The 17,931-nt window shown below is 37.4% G+C and overlaps 1 protein-coding gene across 2 annotated transcripts in view; it reads left to right on the top strand.

Moving 5' to 3' along the window:
- LOC111565089 (brevican core protein-like) overlaps nucleotides 1–17,087 on the top strand; it is a 41,351-nt gene extending 24,264 nt beyond the window's left edge. For both annotated transcript variants that reach the window (XM_023265074.3, XM_055017937.1), the window contains 13 exons: nucleotides 1,739–1,809; nucleotides 2,508–2,885; nucleotides 3,953–4,127; nucleotides 4,210–4,337; nucleotides 5,303–5,596; nucleotides 6,429–7,220; nucleotides 7,503–8,972; nucleotides 12,537–12,644; nucleotides 12,977–13,135; nucleotides 13,218–13,300; nucleotides 14,851–14,995; nucleotides 15,924–16,106; nucleotides 16,322–17,087. In XM_023265074.3, the coding sequence (XP_023120842.1) occupies nucleotides 1,739–1,809; nucleotides 2,508–2,885; nucleotides 3,953–4,127; nucleotides 4,210–4,337; nucleotides 5,303–5,596; nucleotides 6,429–7,220; nucleotides 7,503–8,972; nucleotides 12,537–12,644; nucleotides 12,977–13,135; nucleotides 13,218–13,300; nucleotides 14,851–14,995; nucleotides 15,924–16,106; nucleotides 16,322–16,443 (4,108 nt within the window). In that variant the 3' untranslated portion in view covers nucleotides 16,444–17,087. The remainder of the gene's footprint in view (nucleotides 1–1,738; nucleotides 1,810–2,507; nucleotides 2,886–3,952; nucleotides 4,128–4,209; nucleotides 4,338–5,302; nucleotides 5,597–6,428; nucleotides 7,221–7,502; nucleotides 8,973–12,536; nucleotides 12,645–12,976; nucleotides 13,136–13,217; nucleotides 13,301–14,850; nucleotides 14,996–15,923; nucleotides 16,107–16,321) is intronic.
- Nucleotides 17,088–17,931: the final 844 nt, after the last annotated feature.

Consider the following 17,931-nt stretch of genomic DNA (forward strand, 5'->3'; position numbering starts at 1 on the left):
AAGGTTGGGGTCACTTAGAAATGTCCCTATTTTTGAAAGAAAAGCAGTTTTTTTCAGTGAAGATAACATTAAATCAACTTAGTAGAGCAACTTTACTATGGAGCAACTTTAATTGAGCAACTTTAGTAATATAGATCGACTTTAAATAGTACAGAGCAATTTTAACTCATTTAGAGCAACTTTAAATAATACAGAGCAACTTTCGCTAATTTTTGAGCAACTTTCACTAAAGGACAGCAACTTTAACTAATTTAGAGCAATTTTAACTCATTTAGAACAACTTTAACTGATGTAGAGCAACTTTAGATAATATAGAGCAATTTTAACTTATGTAGAGCAACTTTAACTAATATATACACTACTGTTCAAAAGTTTGGGGTCACTTCGAAATGTCCCTATTTTTGAAAAAAAAGCATTTTTTTCCATGAAGATAACATTAAATGAATGATAAATCCAGTGTAGACGTTGTTAATGTGGTAAATGACTATTGTAGCTGGAAACAGCTGATTTTTAATGGAATATCTCCATAGAGGTACAGAGGAACATTTCCAGCAACCATCACTCCTGTGTTCTAATGCTACATTGTGTTAGCTAATGGTGTTGAAAGGCTCATTGATGATTAGAAAACCCTTGTGCAGTTATGTTAGCACATGGATAAAAGTGTGAGTTTTCAAGGAAAACATGAAATTACCTGGGTGACCCCAAACTTGTCAACAGTAATGTATTTTAATCACTGTAATGTGAATGGTTATCCTATCCCAGTATATACATTACAAGTATTGGCATTGTAGACTTTTTTCTAAGATTTTATTTGTTTTTTTCTTTCTAAGATTAATCTCTAAATTGTATTATGTGATGAAAAAGTAGCAAATAATAAAAATACAAATTACAAATGGACAAGAATGAGACCATTTTAGAATAATATTGCACTGTAAAAACTAAATCTGTAAAAAGTTAATCACTCTAACATTCAAAACTGCAAAAACAGTGAAAAAAACTGCGCAATTTAATGGTCCCACATTGTAAAAGCACAAATTGTGATGTAGATATTATAGTTTTTAACTTTTTTTAAACAATCAACATGTAAATTAATGTTTTTTAAGTGAAGTTTTTATCTGTAATTTAAAAACATAGGATGAACCTCTATTACAATAGTAAAAAAAATATTTTTCTGTAAAATTACCATAATTTTTGCCAATATAAATTCAGTAAAAAGTTGTGTAATTTTATGCTCAAATTGACGTTTGTGATGTGGACATAATTTACAGTTTTTAAAGGTTAACATGCAAATAAATCCCCTTTTTTCTGCAATTTTACTAGTTATCATCTGTAACTTAAAATAAGGAAAGTCTGTAAATAACTGTAAATTGTTCTTTAAATAATTAACTGTTTTTAGAAAAGCAGTCATTTTTTTGTAGCAGTGTGTGACCAGTAGAACATTAACATTAAACCACAGCAGTTTGATGCTGCGATGAAGGTAACACAAGGGTGATCAGGTTGTGTCCTTTAATATGCCAATAAATCAATTTTGTGAGGTTAGTGGAGCATTTTTCTGCTGAACCGACACAAAAACTACTTCCAGTGTCAGAAATATCTCTCTATTAAAGGTTAAATAGTTGTGAAATTGAAAAAATGTTGTGTCCTTTCCTCCCTGAATTTGCTTTAAGATTTCCTTTCTTAAGTTTCACATCATATCTTTTGTTATTTTTGACTGTGTTTATCTTTTTTATCTCCACAGACATGTCCAGATTCTTCCACTTCTTTGCAGTCTCACTCTGGCTTTTCCCACACAAACTCCATCTTCATATGGTATGTTTTATTTCCCCCCTTATCTCTTACTCTTATATGCCATTAAATACAAGTAAAGGTGCTTTTAACCCTCCTGTTGTCCTCATTTATGGGCACCAAAAAAAATACTGTTTCCTTGTCTGAAAAAAATCCAAAAATTCAGCAAAAAAATCCCCCAAATTTCTGAAAATTTGCAAAACCTTCAGGAAAAAATTCCAATAATTCCTTCAAAGTTTCCCTTCAAATTTTTATTTTAAAAAATCACTCAAATTTAGCAAGAAATTTCTTGTAAATATTTTCCAAAAAATGAGCAAAAATCTTCCTAAAAATCCTAAAAATATCCAAATAAATATGATATATATTAGTAAAACTTCTAATATTTTCTTTAAGAACATTTACATGAAAATCAACCAAAATCCAGCGAATTTCGCTGGATTTTGGTTGATTTTTATGTGAATATTCTTAAAGAAACATACTTAACATTTCTTTTTTTCCACCCAAAAAATATTCAAAGATTTCCCCAAAATGTTGAAAATGTGGACATCAGAAGTTTCACTGTAAAAATATAGATTTTTTTCAACCTTTTTAAAACTTTAAAACAGGTCAATTTTGACCCGCAGGACGACGGGAGAGTTAAAACTAAGGGCAGGACTCACTCTTCTCAACATATTTCTGCTCTGTCCTTCACAGTCTCTACCTTTTTGGGGGTTTTTTTGCAGATGAGGTGCGGCAGCTCCAGGTGAACATCCCCCACTCAGGTGTGGTTTCTGCCCCACTGGGCAGCTCCATCTCCATCCCCTGCCTGGTGTCTCTGTCCTCCACCTCTTCCTCCTCCTCCTCCCCTCCCGCGGTCCCTCGGGTCAAGTGGACGGTGGTGTCCGGCGGGGTGGAGACGCAGATCCTGGTGGCTCGAGGTCAGAGGGTGAAGGTCAACGAACTGTACCGAGATCGTGCGGCGCTGCTCAACTACACGTCGACCCCCGACGACCTGTCGCTGTGGCTGGGAGATCTGCGCTCCAGCGACTCGGGTCACTATCGCTGCGAGGTGCAGCAGGGCCTGGAGGACGCCAGCGACCTCGCACAGCTCAGAGTCAAAGGTAGTGAAGTGAAAGACATGAATCATCATTAAAGCCCGCTGAAGATCAAATGCAACATTTAGGGGATCTTTGAGTGATAAAGGACATTACACAGTGTTTTTAGGTTGCAATTATTCTCTTTTTTGCGGTAGATAGATAGATAGATAGATAGATAGATAGATAGATAGATAGATAGATAGATAGATAGATAGATAGATAGATAGATAGATAGATAGATAGATAGATAGATAGATAGATAGACAGACAGACAGACAGACAGACAGACAGACAGACAGACAGACAGATAGATAGATAGTATTTTGATAAATATGTGCAGATTTCTGTACTTTGCTTTCTGTCTAATTACTTCAGTTCACTTTGTTCATTCAGCTTCAACCGTTGGATACTGAAAAATGATGTTAAGTTAAAGGTCAGGGGCAAAAATATGGTTAGAAAATTAAGTTTCCTTGAGCTCTGTTTCTTTAATCTGACTAGACTCACTAAAACAGCCTAGATAAAAAGCTGTTTCAGCTCAAATTCTCGATTTAACATTAGTTATTGAACCATTTTTCGTTCAATCGTGATAAAAATTTAACCTAAATATTAAGTTAGTGTTGATGTAGTGTCAGCATAATGCTGCTTTCACTGCTCCACAAGTGTTTTTATAAATAAAAACTTGGGAAGAACAGAAATTCATGTATTTTTGCTGTATCTATTCATAGTTTAACTGTTTGTCTTATTTTTTTATTTTTATTGTTGTTTATTATGTGCAGTGACTATTTTTATTTTCATTATTTTTATCATTTAATTGTTTTTAAAATGTATTTTATTCATTATTTTATTCTCTTCTCTGTCATTTATTTACTTATGCATGTATTTATTTTACTTATTTATTTGTACTACTATTATTATTATTTTTAGCATTGTGTTTATGGTTTCCCTCTATTTTTCTTGTATTTCACTTGTCTTTTTCTTTTCTTAATCTGGTTTTGTTGCACTCTTTCACTGTGTTTGGACTTTACATCGCAATAAAGGTATTATTATTATCATATTATTATTTATGTGAACATGCATATATGTGTTTTTAGGTGTGGTGTTCCACTACAGAGACGCTCTGGGTCGATACGCCTTCTCCTTCCATCAGGCCCGGACAGCTTGTGAAGCCATCGGGGCTCGAATCGCAACTCCTGACCAGCTGCTGGCGTCTTATTATGACGGATACGAACAGTGTGACGCAGGCTGGCTGGCAGATCAGTCCGTCAGGTATCATCACCTGCTCAAACCACACCAATAGTTTAAAAGTTTACCGTCATGTGAAGAATGCTGATTGTTTTTTTTTTTGCAGGTATCCAATCCAGGTACCCCGTGAAGGTTGCTATGGAGACATGGACGGGCAGCCAGGAGTGAGAAACTACGGGACGATGGATCCAGATGATCTGTTTGATGTTTACTGTTATGTGGAACAAATTGATGGTATGAATTCTAACACTGTGATCATTACTGTCACTAAATACAGATTAGATTTGTGTAGCTTAGTGCTTCTGTCACTATGTAAGAATTTAAAAACTACAGTAAAATCTGCCACTATTTATCTCAAGAGTTTACATTTCTTGAGATATTTTTGCTATATATATATAATATATATATATATAATATGCCATTTTGCGTTTCAAAAATAATCACTTTTGGAACAATTTCTGTTTCATCATCTCTGATTTGCCTAAAATTTTATAGCATAAAAATAATGATATAGCAAATATAAAGATATTTGTGAAATTTCAGCTTGATTTGTCAAATATTTTACGAGACAATTTTTTTTTTTTTTAAAAAGCCCATCAACCCACTTTTACCACTTTTTCTGCACTGTTAAATCTCAAGCTATGTTTAAATGACAATATCTCAGGAACTATTTAAGATAGAAGCCTGAAAAGTTTTAGTTTTTTTTAGTTATTTCTCTTCATGTCATTGAACCAGAATCTGCAAAACAGGATAAGTAGATCAGATATTCTTTTATTACGAGTGAGTTGAAATATTTTTAAAAATTGAAGCGGCCATGAAAAGTCCCATCTTTGATACATGTTGACAAAAAAATGGTGCTACAATTTTAGATATATACTATGACGTATATTAATCACCATTTGTAATATCTATAATTTATGATAAAAAAGGTTTCTAGCAAATCAGAGATGATAAGCAGAATGCCTCTGATGATTTGAGATGGAGTAACCCTTGATAGTTTTTCTATTTACCTCAACATATTGTGTTATCTTTGTATTATGTAACTTATATGTCACTTACTGTATACAGATGACTGACTAATAATATGAGTCACTCCACTATAGCTACACATAATCATGATAAACCTAATAATCTAGCTCAGACACATCCAGCATATTGTACAAACAGTAAGATAAGATAATGATGTGTTTTATTTGCAGGGGAGGTGTTCCATGACTCCATCCCACTGCAGATATCGTTCAGTGAAGCTCAGTTGTACTGCAGAGCTGCAGGAGCAGAACTGGCTACAACAGCTCAGCTGTACTTGGCCTGGAGTGAAGGACTGGACCGATGCAGTCCCGGATGGCTGTCTGACGGCAGCGTGCGCTACCCCATAATAACCCCTAGAGAGCGCTGTGGAGGGGTCCAGGCCGGCGTGAAAACCATCTACCGCTTCAGCAACCAAACGGGTTTCCCAGAACCGACCAGCCTGCACGACGTTTACTGTTTCAAAGGTCAGAATTTAGCTCTAAAAAATGTATTCATATAAAACAGAATTACAGTTACATGTCAAAAATGCAATGGGTATGAATGCAAGTTGTAGAATAGAATAGAATAGAATAGAATATTTTTATTTGTCATTACATATTTACAACAAAACTGAATGCAAAGTTATTCAAGTGCAAAACAGTGAAGTGCATCAAGTCAGAAGTATAGTACACTACCAGTCAAAAGTTTGGACACATCTTCTCATTTAATGGTTTTTCTTTGTTTTCATGACTATTGCCATTGTAAATTCTTACTGAAGGCATCAAAACTATGAATGAACACATATGGAATTATGTAGTAAACGAAAAAGTGTAATCAGAGCAAAGGGTGGCTATTTTGAAGAATCTAAAACATAAAACATATTTGGACTTATTTCACACTTTTTTGTTTACTGCATAATTCCATATGTGTTCATTCATAGTTTTGATGCCTTCAGTGAGAATCTACAATGTAAATAGTCATGAAAATAAAGAAAAACCATTAAATGAGAAGGTGTGTCCAAACTTTTGACTGGTAGTGTAGGTGTATAAATAAACAAATAAACAAACAAGGAGACAAAAATGCTTCAAAAGTAACAATGAAAACACTATTTAAAAGGAGAAGGGAAAATTCTAAAGAGGAAAAAGAAAAACACAACATACCATACATACAAAACATCTTATGCTACACATGCCAAAATGCAAAAATCCCTTTTTCATGTCAGATTTCTATAAGGTAAAAGCAACTTCCATATTACTTTTTATAACTACTTTACCTTTTCTTAAACTGTATTTTTAACTACTTGCCTGTATTCCACAGAAAACAGAAATGCTTCTACTGACTCACCAATGGACTACATGGCCACAGAAGCGGAAGACATCAGACAAAATGTTGTTATTCTGCTGGAAAAAGATCAGGAACTTCAAATGAACCAACAAACAGAACACGTGGAGCGAGAGGCCCAGAGTGTGCTCGAATCGTTGCCCTTTTTCTCTGTTCCTTCGTCTACTGAAGAAAACCTCGTCGACACTCATCCAACAGTCATATCAGACACGACAGAGTCTCCCCTCAACACCACGTCTATGCTGGACGTCCTTCAGCCATCAGGTGGAACTTCATCTCCCACAGAAGTGAGCCACGACTCAACTCTGATGAACGGCACGATCAGCAGCACAGACGTGACGGATCCCCACCAGAACACGAGCTTCACCTTCCATCAGTTAGAGCTTGAAGAAACCACAGCGGAACCTCAGACACAGAACCAGACAGTTCAAGACCCCAGCGAAGACGAGAAAATGCTGCAAGCGGAGGAGCTGAAAGAGATGCAAGAGGCCGAGTTTAATTTGAACGCATCACAAGCTAATTACAGCGAGACGGAGAGCAACTACACTCAGGAGGAGAGTTTCTGGGAGGTGACCTCTGACGCCGTGGTGCAGGTGAAGCTGGAGCAGGCAGCAGCAGAAGACGATGTGCAGATAACACTCCTCACAACTCAGGCTTCAATAGAAGAAGGAGCTCTTCTCACACAACCAGCCCAAACTGACCAATCTACCATCGATGCAGTCACCTCACTGTGGGCCCACATGGATGGATCAGGAGATATGCTTCAAGGTATGTCAAGCTCTTACAATAATAATAATAATAATAATAATAATAATAATAACAAAAATAATAATAGCTTTATTTATATAGCAGCCTTAAGAACAGCGTTAGCTGTTCCTTCATTTCCAGTCTTTTTGCTTAGCTAAGATAAACGCTGGATGTAGCTCCATATTTAGAGCTATGATAGTAGTATGTGTCTACTTATCTAACTCTATCAATGGAGCAATCGATTCCTGTTGTTCTTTAAATATGTGTATTCAACTCTTTAAAAAGTTATATGCTCTTTTCCAGAGAGCGACCTTGATGTGGCAGCAGTCAGCGTCATGTCTACAACAGATTCTTCTACCTCCAGCTTCACCACTCACCCATCTCCTTCTGCTTCAGCTAGCAGCGCTTCTTCTGAACCTCGGACCACATCTCCAGATCCAACCCTCTCAACTGGGCCTCACCATTCTGAAAAACTGGGCATTGATATCTTTTCCACAGCGTCACAGCTGTGGGAGTCCATTTCTAGACAAGAGGGAAGCACAAGCTTAGAAGCTGAAGACACATTCACCATGGAAAGTGAGGAAAAACAGCTGCACACAACGTCCGCAGACCAGCTAGTTTCTGGAGTAAGTTTAGCAACAACTGAGTCTCCGGAGGTCTTGAATGCCTCTCGTTCACCTTCTGCCACAGCAGGATATCATACGGCAGATTACAGAGTGTATTTGGATTCTGTGACCACCGTTTACGAAGAGGCAAGTGGGCATGAACCTGGTACAGTTACTAGCACCCTTCGAGAAGATATTAAATTTGAACTGAATGTGGAAGAAGAGATCAAAGTTTCCCCAACTGTTGAGGGGGAAGCCAATGGTTCCTTTACAATGGAAGAAGGAGTCAAAGTTTCCCCAACTCTTGTCCTTGAAGAAGAGGGAAATGTTTCTTCAACACTTGAAGAGGAAGTTCTTTCCCCATCAGTTTCCCTTGAAGGAGAAGTTAATGTTGCTCAAACAGTTGAGGATGAACATAATGTTGCCCCAACCACTGAAGATGAAGTTAACGTTCGCCCAAACCTCGAAAAGGAAAATAATGTTGCCTCAACACTTGAGGAAGAAGATAATGTTCCTCCAACCCTTGAGGAAGAAGACAATGTTCCTCCAACCCTTGAGGAAGAAGACAATGTTCCTCCAACCCTTGAGGAAGAAGACAATGTTCCTCCACCCCTTGAGGAAGAAGACAATGTTCCTCCAACCCGTGAGGAAGAAGATAATGTTCCTCCAACCCTTGAGGAAGAAGACAATGTTGTCCCAACCCTTGAGGAAGAAGATAACATTGCTCCAACCCTTGAGGAAGAAGCCAACATTTCCGCGACTCTTGAGAAAGAAGCAAATGTTCCTCCAGCTCTTGAGGCCTTCACCATCTCACCTCTGAACTCTCAAACGTCTCAGTGGGCTATGCTGTCCACCACAGCTGGACCCCAAGAATCTCTGAATGAGCTCGAGTACAGCCATGAAACGTCCTCCACAGCAGCTTCAGATCCGTCCCAGAGAACCAAATCAACCGCCGCCACCGTAAAGACGACCACCACCGCCACATCCACCACCACACACTGGTCCAGACGCACCTGGAGCCCGGCCACCACCACACCCAGAGTCCTCCATGAGATCCCACTGGTGGATCACGATCTGCTGGATGTTGAGATGAGTCTCACCCAGCCGCCCACCCTGCTCATCTTGCCCAACGAGAGGGCAGCTGTGGGCGGTGCAGGGAAAGCTTCAGGTAATGTTAAAGCCACTCTCATCAGCCTAACCGTCCTCTTCCTACTCGACGCAATGACGCACTAAAATCCCTGGTCTGTCCTCTGCCCAAACCTGCCTTTGCTCCATTTTTTCTGTAAAACATCCCTCCTGCTTTTCCAAATGACTTCCCACCTGTTGTCTGACTCCTCCCGCTTCACCTTCAAACACTCCTCACCTCTACCCTCCGAGATACTCACATTGGGACAGCTCCCATTCGACATTTGTCTACAGTTCAGGCTTGTTGTGCATGACATTTTTTCCTTCCTCATCCAAAGATTGACTTCTGTGAAGTACTGTAATATGCTGGTATGTTTGAATGAATGAATGAACGATTTCCTGTGAGACTTGCAGCCTCAGTGAAGCTTATCTCAGTGTGTTGACCATTAGATTTGATTTTTAAATAATTCATCTCTGCAGCAAAAACACTAAAAAGTACAAATTAGTCTCTCTAAATAGTTTTCTTCCTGCTAACTGTCAAAGCTCACAGAATCTGGAAGTAACTCCATAAGGGACTTGATCTTTCTCTGGAATGTAGCAGCAATCATGTTGAATGTAACAGCACTGACCAATGCAACTGCAGTAATGCTTTACATTTAAGTGTTAACTGTTTTCTTTACTCGGTTTTTCTTTGGACTTTTACTGCTATTTTAGTTAGTCTAGCACCAGAAGCACAGATTATTATTATTATGTGTACAAGCACAAAATATGTTCAGCATTCATTTGTTGTGGTTGGTAGCATTTAGCAACATATTTTGAAATGTCCATTAATGTTTCATACTCATGGTCTGTTGTTCATGATGGATCAACCATGATTGTTCAAGATTTGTATTGTGTTTTTAGGTCTAATACTGATAAAAGCAACTAATCTATATTCGTTTCTGGTCTCACTATTAGTTGATGAATGTGTTTGGATTTTTTTGCATTTTTTTTGTGAACCTGTGCTTTAGTTTTTGCATTTTCGTAGTTCAGCTGAGGACACAGATGCATTGTATGGAAGCCCATTTCTGCCAAAAAAAAAAGCAAAAAAAAAATACAAAAACCATTTACAAAATTCTCATAGTTAATTATGTTTTAGTACTTAGCTTTTATGCAAGCAACTTTTCATTTTATTTTTGTCATTTATTTGTAGAAATTGGCTTCCATAGCTTCAGCATTGCTGTGTCAAAAAAAAGAAAGAAAACAAACTGCTGCTTTTTTGACCTCAGTATGAAAAAATACAAGAGAATTTCACATATATTCTAGGACAAACTGCTTTTTAATCTATTGAAAAAAGAATACACAATTATTGAACATGTAATGATCAGTTGAACATTTTGAATCTTGGGATCCTGATTTTATTTGATGTAGGAAAAAAATATTTACCTGAAGGGCATCCTGTATATCATGAAACTTAAACCTAGTAACAAGCTAAAAATAATCCAAACACTTTCAAACGTGTTTTTTAATTGTTATAGAGTGTTGCATATACGGTGATGAAAACCATAATATGCATTTTTAATCTGCACTTTAGAGAACATTCCTCAAGCATGCAAAAAGTTTGCCTCAATATAAAAGTAAAGCACAGGTCAGAGCATGCAGAACCACTTCCTGTTTTTAATTTCCTCATTTCAGCTCCTTCACTAAGCCTTAATTTGGCAATGATCTTTATATATGGACCTATTTCTGAATAACGATTTACCCAAAGCAGCTTATAGAGCAGAAGGCAGAGAATGGAAAAGAAATTCATATTACTAACCTCACATTATCACCTATTTATTACTTTATAAAAGGAAGGGAAACATCCTCACAGTCAGGGATCGGAATTGAAACAGGATTTCTGTTGAACTGCAAATGAAACAAATCTTTGATTACTGTAGAGACGGCAACATGGATCACAGCACAACGTTTACTTTTTAGTGGTCTTCCATATGTCAGTTGTGTATTCTTCAGCAAAACTGAATGATGGTTTTACTTTGAGTGCATCTGATTCTCATTTGACTCATGTTAAACAGCTGTTACCTTTCGTACTCACACACTGACCTGCGGAGAGGTTTTCCAGTGTGTCAGTGATGGTATAATGACAGACAACACATAGGTCTTGTTTATAGGGTGTCAAAGGAAGCAAATAAACCAAATCCACTCTTAAAATGTTTAATTTCAGCTCAGGCGCACATGTCTTCATTTTACCTTCTTTTTTACAAATTTAGAAAATTAAAATGAAACTCAAACCACTGTTTTTCCCACAGGACTTTAAACAACGAAACTATCCTGTGATAGTGAAGCCAAGAGATGTTTTGCTTGTGCAGTGAATCATCCAGGAAAATGTACAAATAGATCAATCTCACACATTTCAGTAAACATTTGATGGGAAATTACATTAAGAGTATACTGATTTGTCAGATCTATTCTGACAGACTTTAAAATGACCATCAGCAGCTGTAGTCAGACAGTAAAATATGGTCATATTTGAGCTTTTTAAAGGCTTTTAGAGGAAGAAATAAATAGAAACGGGTATTTGTTTGTTACTTACAGGGTGAGATACTATTTTGTCTCATCAGATGATATTTCATAGGAACAAATCAACACCTGCAGCCTTTATCAACATGCTTGATATAGTGTAGTAACCATAAACTGTATGTGAAAGGTAGACAGCCTACAAGTCTAAAAAGTGACTTAAACCTGCATTTTTACTAACAGTCAGCAGGGGGCGACTCCTCTGGTTGTATGAAGAGGTCAGATTGCATAGAAATCTATGAGAAAATGTACCTATTTTCTCATTTGATTTTTTTACCCTCAGTAAAATACGTTTTGGGTCAAATTTTGTAGTTGGAAGTCTTCTTCAATAAAGCATGATGTGCATTTTGTAAATCATGGTTCGATTTAGAGTAAAATAAATGATAAAGCAGGAGATGATTTAGGAAAAAGCTACATTGTGATTGACAGGTCACTACATTGTCAGTGATGCATTTTGTTCTCAGTCAGATCCCTTCAATTGTTTCAAAATACCAAGATTAAGGTGGTTAAATGTCAGATTCACAGCTTCAAGCTTTGCAGTGGTTGCTCTCATTTTTTTATATATACAGTCTAAGATGATAAGTGATCACCAAAGTGAACAATTTCTTTGACAAAGAGCAGCAGATCACAACATGACTTGTTGATTATCATTGTTATTGCATTTCTAAGTAGCAAAACGGAATGGTTGTAATTTTGGAACACCTTTGGAAATCAGGCAAAAATGATCTGGACAGACTTGTGGGCCTTTTTCAAACAGTCAGAACCTCATATTGTGACTACGAAGAAGAGGAAGAAGAAGAAGAAGAAGTGGAGGACAGAAGAGGATGAGGAGTTTGTCCTCATTTGACACAGTGAAGTTTGTCCTCTGCTGCCATCTGTTGGTCCTTATGGAGCCTGCTGTTCTTTTTTTAAAAATAGAGGTTTCACCAAGTGGTTCACACAGATGATTTGAACATTAATCCTTATTTTAAAAATCTTTTAATGCACTAATTTAATTCATATGCGGTTTCAGCTGCAGGATAATGTGAAGCGGCCTTCTGTTGTGTTGTAGATCCCTGTGAGGACGACCCCTGTCTTAATGGAGGCACCTGCACTGACCGAGGAGGGCAGATTAAATGTCTTTGTTTGCCAACATATGGAGGAGATTTCTGTCAGAGAGGTGAGCTCTCTGCTTTCTTTATTGTGCTTCTTTTCTGTCTGTGAAACAAGATAGGAAGTAAATAGATGCTTCATAAAACACAACAGCGGTTGCTTTAAGGTTGCAGTCAGTAGGATGGAAAATTCCTTCTTCCCTCACACGCCAATGTTTCAAATGAGCTGGTAAATGCAACTTGTTTAGATGTGAAAATGACATTTTAAAGGCTGTATGTTTTGCTCTAATCAACTCCCAGCAAACAAGTGGACTAACCATGAATTTATGCAGCATAAAAACTTGCGGAAACATCTGGAGACTGTTTGTTTGTTCTGCCTCCTCCTCTGTGATGTTTTCAGACCTGGAGCAATGTGAACCAGGCTGGGACAAGTTTCACGGTTTCTGCTATCGACACTTCAGCCAGCGTCTGAGCTGGGAGGTTGCAGAGCAGCACTGTCGCATGATGGGAGCTCATCTGGTGTCCATCATGACCCCCGAAGAACAGAATTACATCAACAGTAGGTTTACACTTAAATGCAAGATTTTTTGTTTTCCATTTGTTGTTTCCTGGGGTCTGAATTTTATGATCCTCACTTTCAGGCAACTACAAAGAATACCAGTGGACGGGTCTGAATGATAAAACCATTGAGGACGATTTCCAGTGGTCTGATGGCAACCCACTGGTGGGGAATATTAGAAACACAATTAGTGCACAGATGTACAGAAAAAAAACTCTGCTTACCGTTAAAGAATGATGTCAAACCAGGTTTATCATGGAAAATTTTAAGAACATAATGAAATACACTGACTGTCCAAAAAAAGAGTCGCTACCTGGGTTTAACTAAGCAAATAGGCAAGAGCCTTCCATTGGATAATTACTGCAGTGATGAATACGTTTCAATTGCAACAACTTCTTTAACCCTAGCTGATGCAGTGAGGAGCTTCTCATTTCTGAAACAACCATGTTGGAAGACAGATCCTGTGGTCATGGAAAGGATGTTAATGCCTGCATCAAGCAAAGAAAAAAACTAAGGAGATTTCTGAAACTACTACAATCAGGTTAAGAACCGTCCAACGCATTATTAAAACCTGAAGGATAGTGGAGAACCATCATCTTAGAGGAACAAATGTGGTCGGAACAAACTCTTAGATGATCGTAGGAAATCAACAATAGAACTCACAGCTATGTTTAATAGTGAAGGTAAGAGCATTTCCACATGCACAGTGCAAAGGGAACTCAAAGGATTGGGACTAAACATCTGTGTAGCTCTAAGAAAACCACTGATCATTGAGGCTAATCAGAAAAAAAGACTTCAGTTTGCTAGATAGCATAAAGATTAGACTCTGGAGCAATGGAAGAAGGTCATGTGGTTGGATGAGTCCAGATTGACCCTGTTCCAAAGTGATGGGAGCATCAGGGTAAGAAGAGAGGCAGATGAAGTGATGAACTCATCATGTCTAGTGTCTACCAGCCTGTGGAGGTTAGAGTTATGATCTGGGGTTGGTCAGGTTCAGCAACGTTATGTTCCCAAAGAATGAGGTCAGCTGACTACCTGAATATACTGAATGATCAGGTCTTTCCATCAAAGCAGTTTTTCTTCCCTGATGTTCATAGACATGTTCCAAGATGACGATGCCAGGATTCATGGGGTCACATTGAGAATGAGTGGATCAGGGAGCATGAGATGGATTGTCCTCCACAGAGTCCAGACCTCAGCCCCACTGAGAACCTTTGGGATGTTCTGGAGAAAACTTTATGCTGCGGTCCAACTCTCCCATCATCCATACAAGATCTTGGTAGAAAATTAATCCAACTCTGGACAGAAATAAATGCTGTGACATTGCAGAAGCTTATCGAAGCGAATGAGTGCCGTACTCAAAGCTAAAGGTGTTCCAATGAAATATTAGAATGTGCAACATTTTTTTGGACAGGCAGTGTATATGACTTTTATTCTTGCACTTTTACTTAATTCACTAGATTTCAGCCATGGTTCTCATGGTGTTTGATAGTCATTTGTTAACCTTCAGAGAACCTGCACCAGGTTAACTAGAATATCATGTTTTGTTTTTTTTGTGCTATTTCATTTGATATTTAATCAAAGACAGTAGCAACAACAAACATTACAGAGTTGTACCCAATCTATAAAGAATTCCATACATTGTGTTTTGATTGTCATTTCCTTGATAGCACTTTAATCTATACAGAACATATATTTTGTCTCCGTGTTTGCAGCTATATGAGAACTGGTACAGAGGGCAGCCAGACAGCTACTTCCTCTCCGGAGAAGACTGTGTGGTGATGGTTTGGCATGATGACGGACGCTGGAGTGATGTTCCCTGCAACTATCACCTCGCATACACCTGCAAGAAGGGCACCAGTGAGTAACAGTAATGAGAGTGAACGCACATCATTGACAGTTCTTTATTGTAGTATGGGTTTACCTGTGTCATGTGGTTGTTTTAATCATCGTACTTAAAAAATTTATACGAATGATTTCTCCTCAAGTGTCTTACTTCAGACTTTATAAACAGTACTGCTCCCTGTAGACCATGCATTTAAAAAAAGATATTTAAAATCAATGCATTTAAACCAGTGTCTCATGAATATGCCTCTTGAAATAATCTGTGCAATATTCACGGAATCTACGCAACACATCAGAGTATTAATTTCAGTATTTTCTATTCATGGAAGATTTTTTGATGTCAGTGTCTTTCTACATATAGAATAATCCCCTTTCAAAGAAATCTGTACAATATCAACAGTACTTATGTTTATTTTTTGTTAATTTTAATTTTTCTACCAATGTTTATCTTTTTTTTTTTTTGCATTATCAACTTTGCTGGTCTTATGCTGCAAATTCCCACTGTGGGAATATTAAAGGTTTATCTTGTGTTGTCTTGTCTTGTCGTCTTGTCTTGTCTTGTCTTGTCTTGTCTTGTCTTGTCTTGTCTTGTCTTGCCTTGTGTTGTCTTGTCTTGGCTTGTGCTGTCTTGTCTTTTCTTTCTTGTCTTGTTTTGCCTTGTGTTGTCTTTTCTTGTCTTGCCTTGTGTTGTCTTGTCTTGTCTTGTGTTATCTTGACTTGTGTTATCTTATTTCGTCTTATGTTATCTTGTCTTGCCTTGTGTTGTCTTGTCTTGTCTTATCTCGTCTTATCTTACCTGACCCTATCTTGTCTTATCTTGTCTTGTGTTATCTTGTCTTGTCTTGTGTTATCTTATATTCTCTTATCTTATCTTGTCTTATCTTGTCTTGTGTTATCTTGTCTTGCCTTAAGTTATCTTACCTTATCTTAACTCTTCCTACAGCCTTCTGTGGTCCACCACCAAAGATCCGAAATGCCTCCATATTCGGAAAAACTCGACAGAGATATGAGACCAATGCGGTCGTGCGTTATCACTGTGCAGATGGTTTCCAGCAAAGACTAAACCCTCTGATCAGGTGTCTCTCAGGAGGCATTTGGGAGAGGCCCCAGATCCTGTGCTTCCCTGGTAAGAAAAAAAAAATTTTATATTCCATAAAAACCTTCATTAAATGTACTTTTAAATGTCAATAACCTCCTTTCACTTTGTCTCTTATATGAACTGATTATTAGATTGGGAGAAGATGTATATAAACTAAAACTAAAGACACAAATTCTGCTCTAGAAAGCATTTTACATGATCAAAATCCTATGCGTACCACCACTTTATTTTCCTCCATTCAGAGGCTGGAGGACCAACGCAGCACCCTGAAGTGACGTCGCCAACCGATGGCAACTTTGCAGCAGCTGAAGACGACTTCGAGGCCACTAAAGAGACGCCACAGTACTGGGACATCAAGTTTTAAATGTCAGCCATGCTTGTCTTGTCTTGTTTTCTTCAACTCTATTACTGTAACACAACACGGTGTAAAAATAAATCCAGTGCTTTTACCAATGAACGCTCAAACAGGACAAAATCAACCACAGAAGCATAAAGACACAAACTGAAGCTTCCTATCGGTCAATCAGAATGAGACTGAGCGCACAAACGGGGAGTCAAACATTCCTATTTCTTGTCCTTTTTTAAATATTTTCTACTGTTTTTGGTTTTAAATGTTTAATGCAGTGAGTGATAAAACGTAGCTGATTAAAGAAAGAACTGTGCGAACTCTAAATCTACATTAATAACAGTTCTCTTTGTGGTTTTTGTCACATCAAGAACCTTTTAACAAAATGGTGCTAAAGTCTTCAAGACACTCTCAAAGTATCCAGTAGAAATGTCTGTTTTTATTGTGACACGTTTTGTCAAAGAATCCTACAACTCCAAAGTCAACCGTAAAGCAACAGTCAGTCGGTACTGTACATGTTTTCACTCCTGTGATTGCTGTCCACATTTTTCTGAGAGGAACCTTTGTTTTCCGGCAGACACAGTTTTGTTCGTCAGCTTTATGTTGTAATAAAGTTTTGTAGAACAGAGCAAAGAATAAATCATTCTCTTGTTTTACCCTTAGCACTGTGTGTGACCTTTATTTGTTGTGGATTAGTGGGAAAAACATAATCCACAGAAGCATTTTCACTGTTTGTGTGTCACCAGAAACTACCATAGCATGTCTTTATTTGGTACATTGGTTGCATTTTCATGCAGCAACTCAAACTAGGAATCTCTTGGTCGTGTTTCTAAAGCTATATCCATTTTTAACCCTTGTGAAAAATCAACCAAAATCCAGCAAATTTCATTGGATTTTGGTTGATTTTTATGTGAATGTTCTTAAAGAAAATATCAGAAGTTTCACTGATATATATGTAATCACTTTAGATTTTTAGGAATTTTTTGGAAGATTTTTACTCTTTTTTTTTTTTTTTTTTTTTAAATATTGAAATTTAAGAATTTTCTTGCCCAATTTGGGAAATTTTTTTAAAACAAAACTTCTAAGGGAAACTTTTAAGGAATTATTGGAATTTTCTACCTGAAGGTTTTTGCAAATTTTCAAAAACTTCGGGATTTTTTTTTTGCTGAATTTTTAGTTTTTTTTTTCAGACAAGGAAACAATATTTTTGGTGTCTGTAAATGAGGACAACAGGAGGGTTAAACATGTTTCATATGGTTTTTTAAGCCCCCTTTTTTCCACCTCTGTAATGTTTATGCCTCGTTCAGCACAGCCACTCTTCTGCTGAAGTTAAACTACATAAATGTGAATTTGATTAAACACAGCTTTCTGATGCTTTTAGGAATATGGAACATGTGAGCAGGGGAGGAGCCAAATGGTGACCATGTCAAATATGACCACACAACTAGTAGTGAAGCTCATCAGAGGGCTACAGAGGTACTCGTAGAACAGTATTACATCTAATAA

The sequence above is a fragment of the Amphiprion ocellaris genome, chromosome 15, assembly GCF_022539595.1.
Source record: "Amphiprion ocellaris isolate individual 3 ecotype Okinawa chromosome 15, ASM2253959v1, whole genome shotgun sequence".
In the NCBI taxonomy this organism is placed as follows: Eukaryota; Metazoa; Chordata; class Actinopteri; family Pomacentridae; genus Amphiprion; species Amphiprion ocellaris.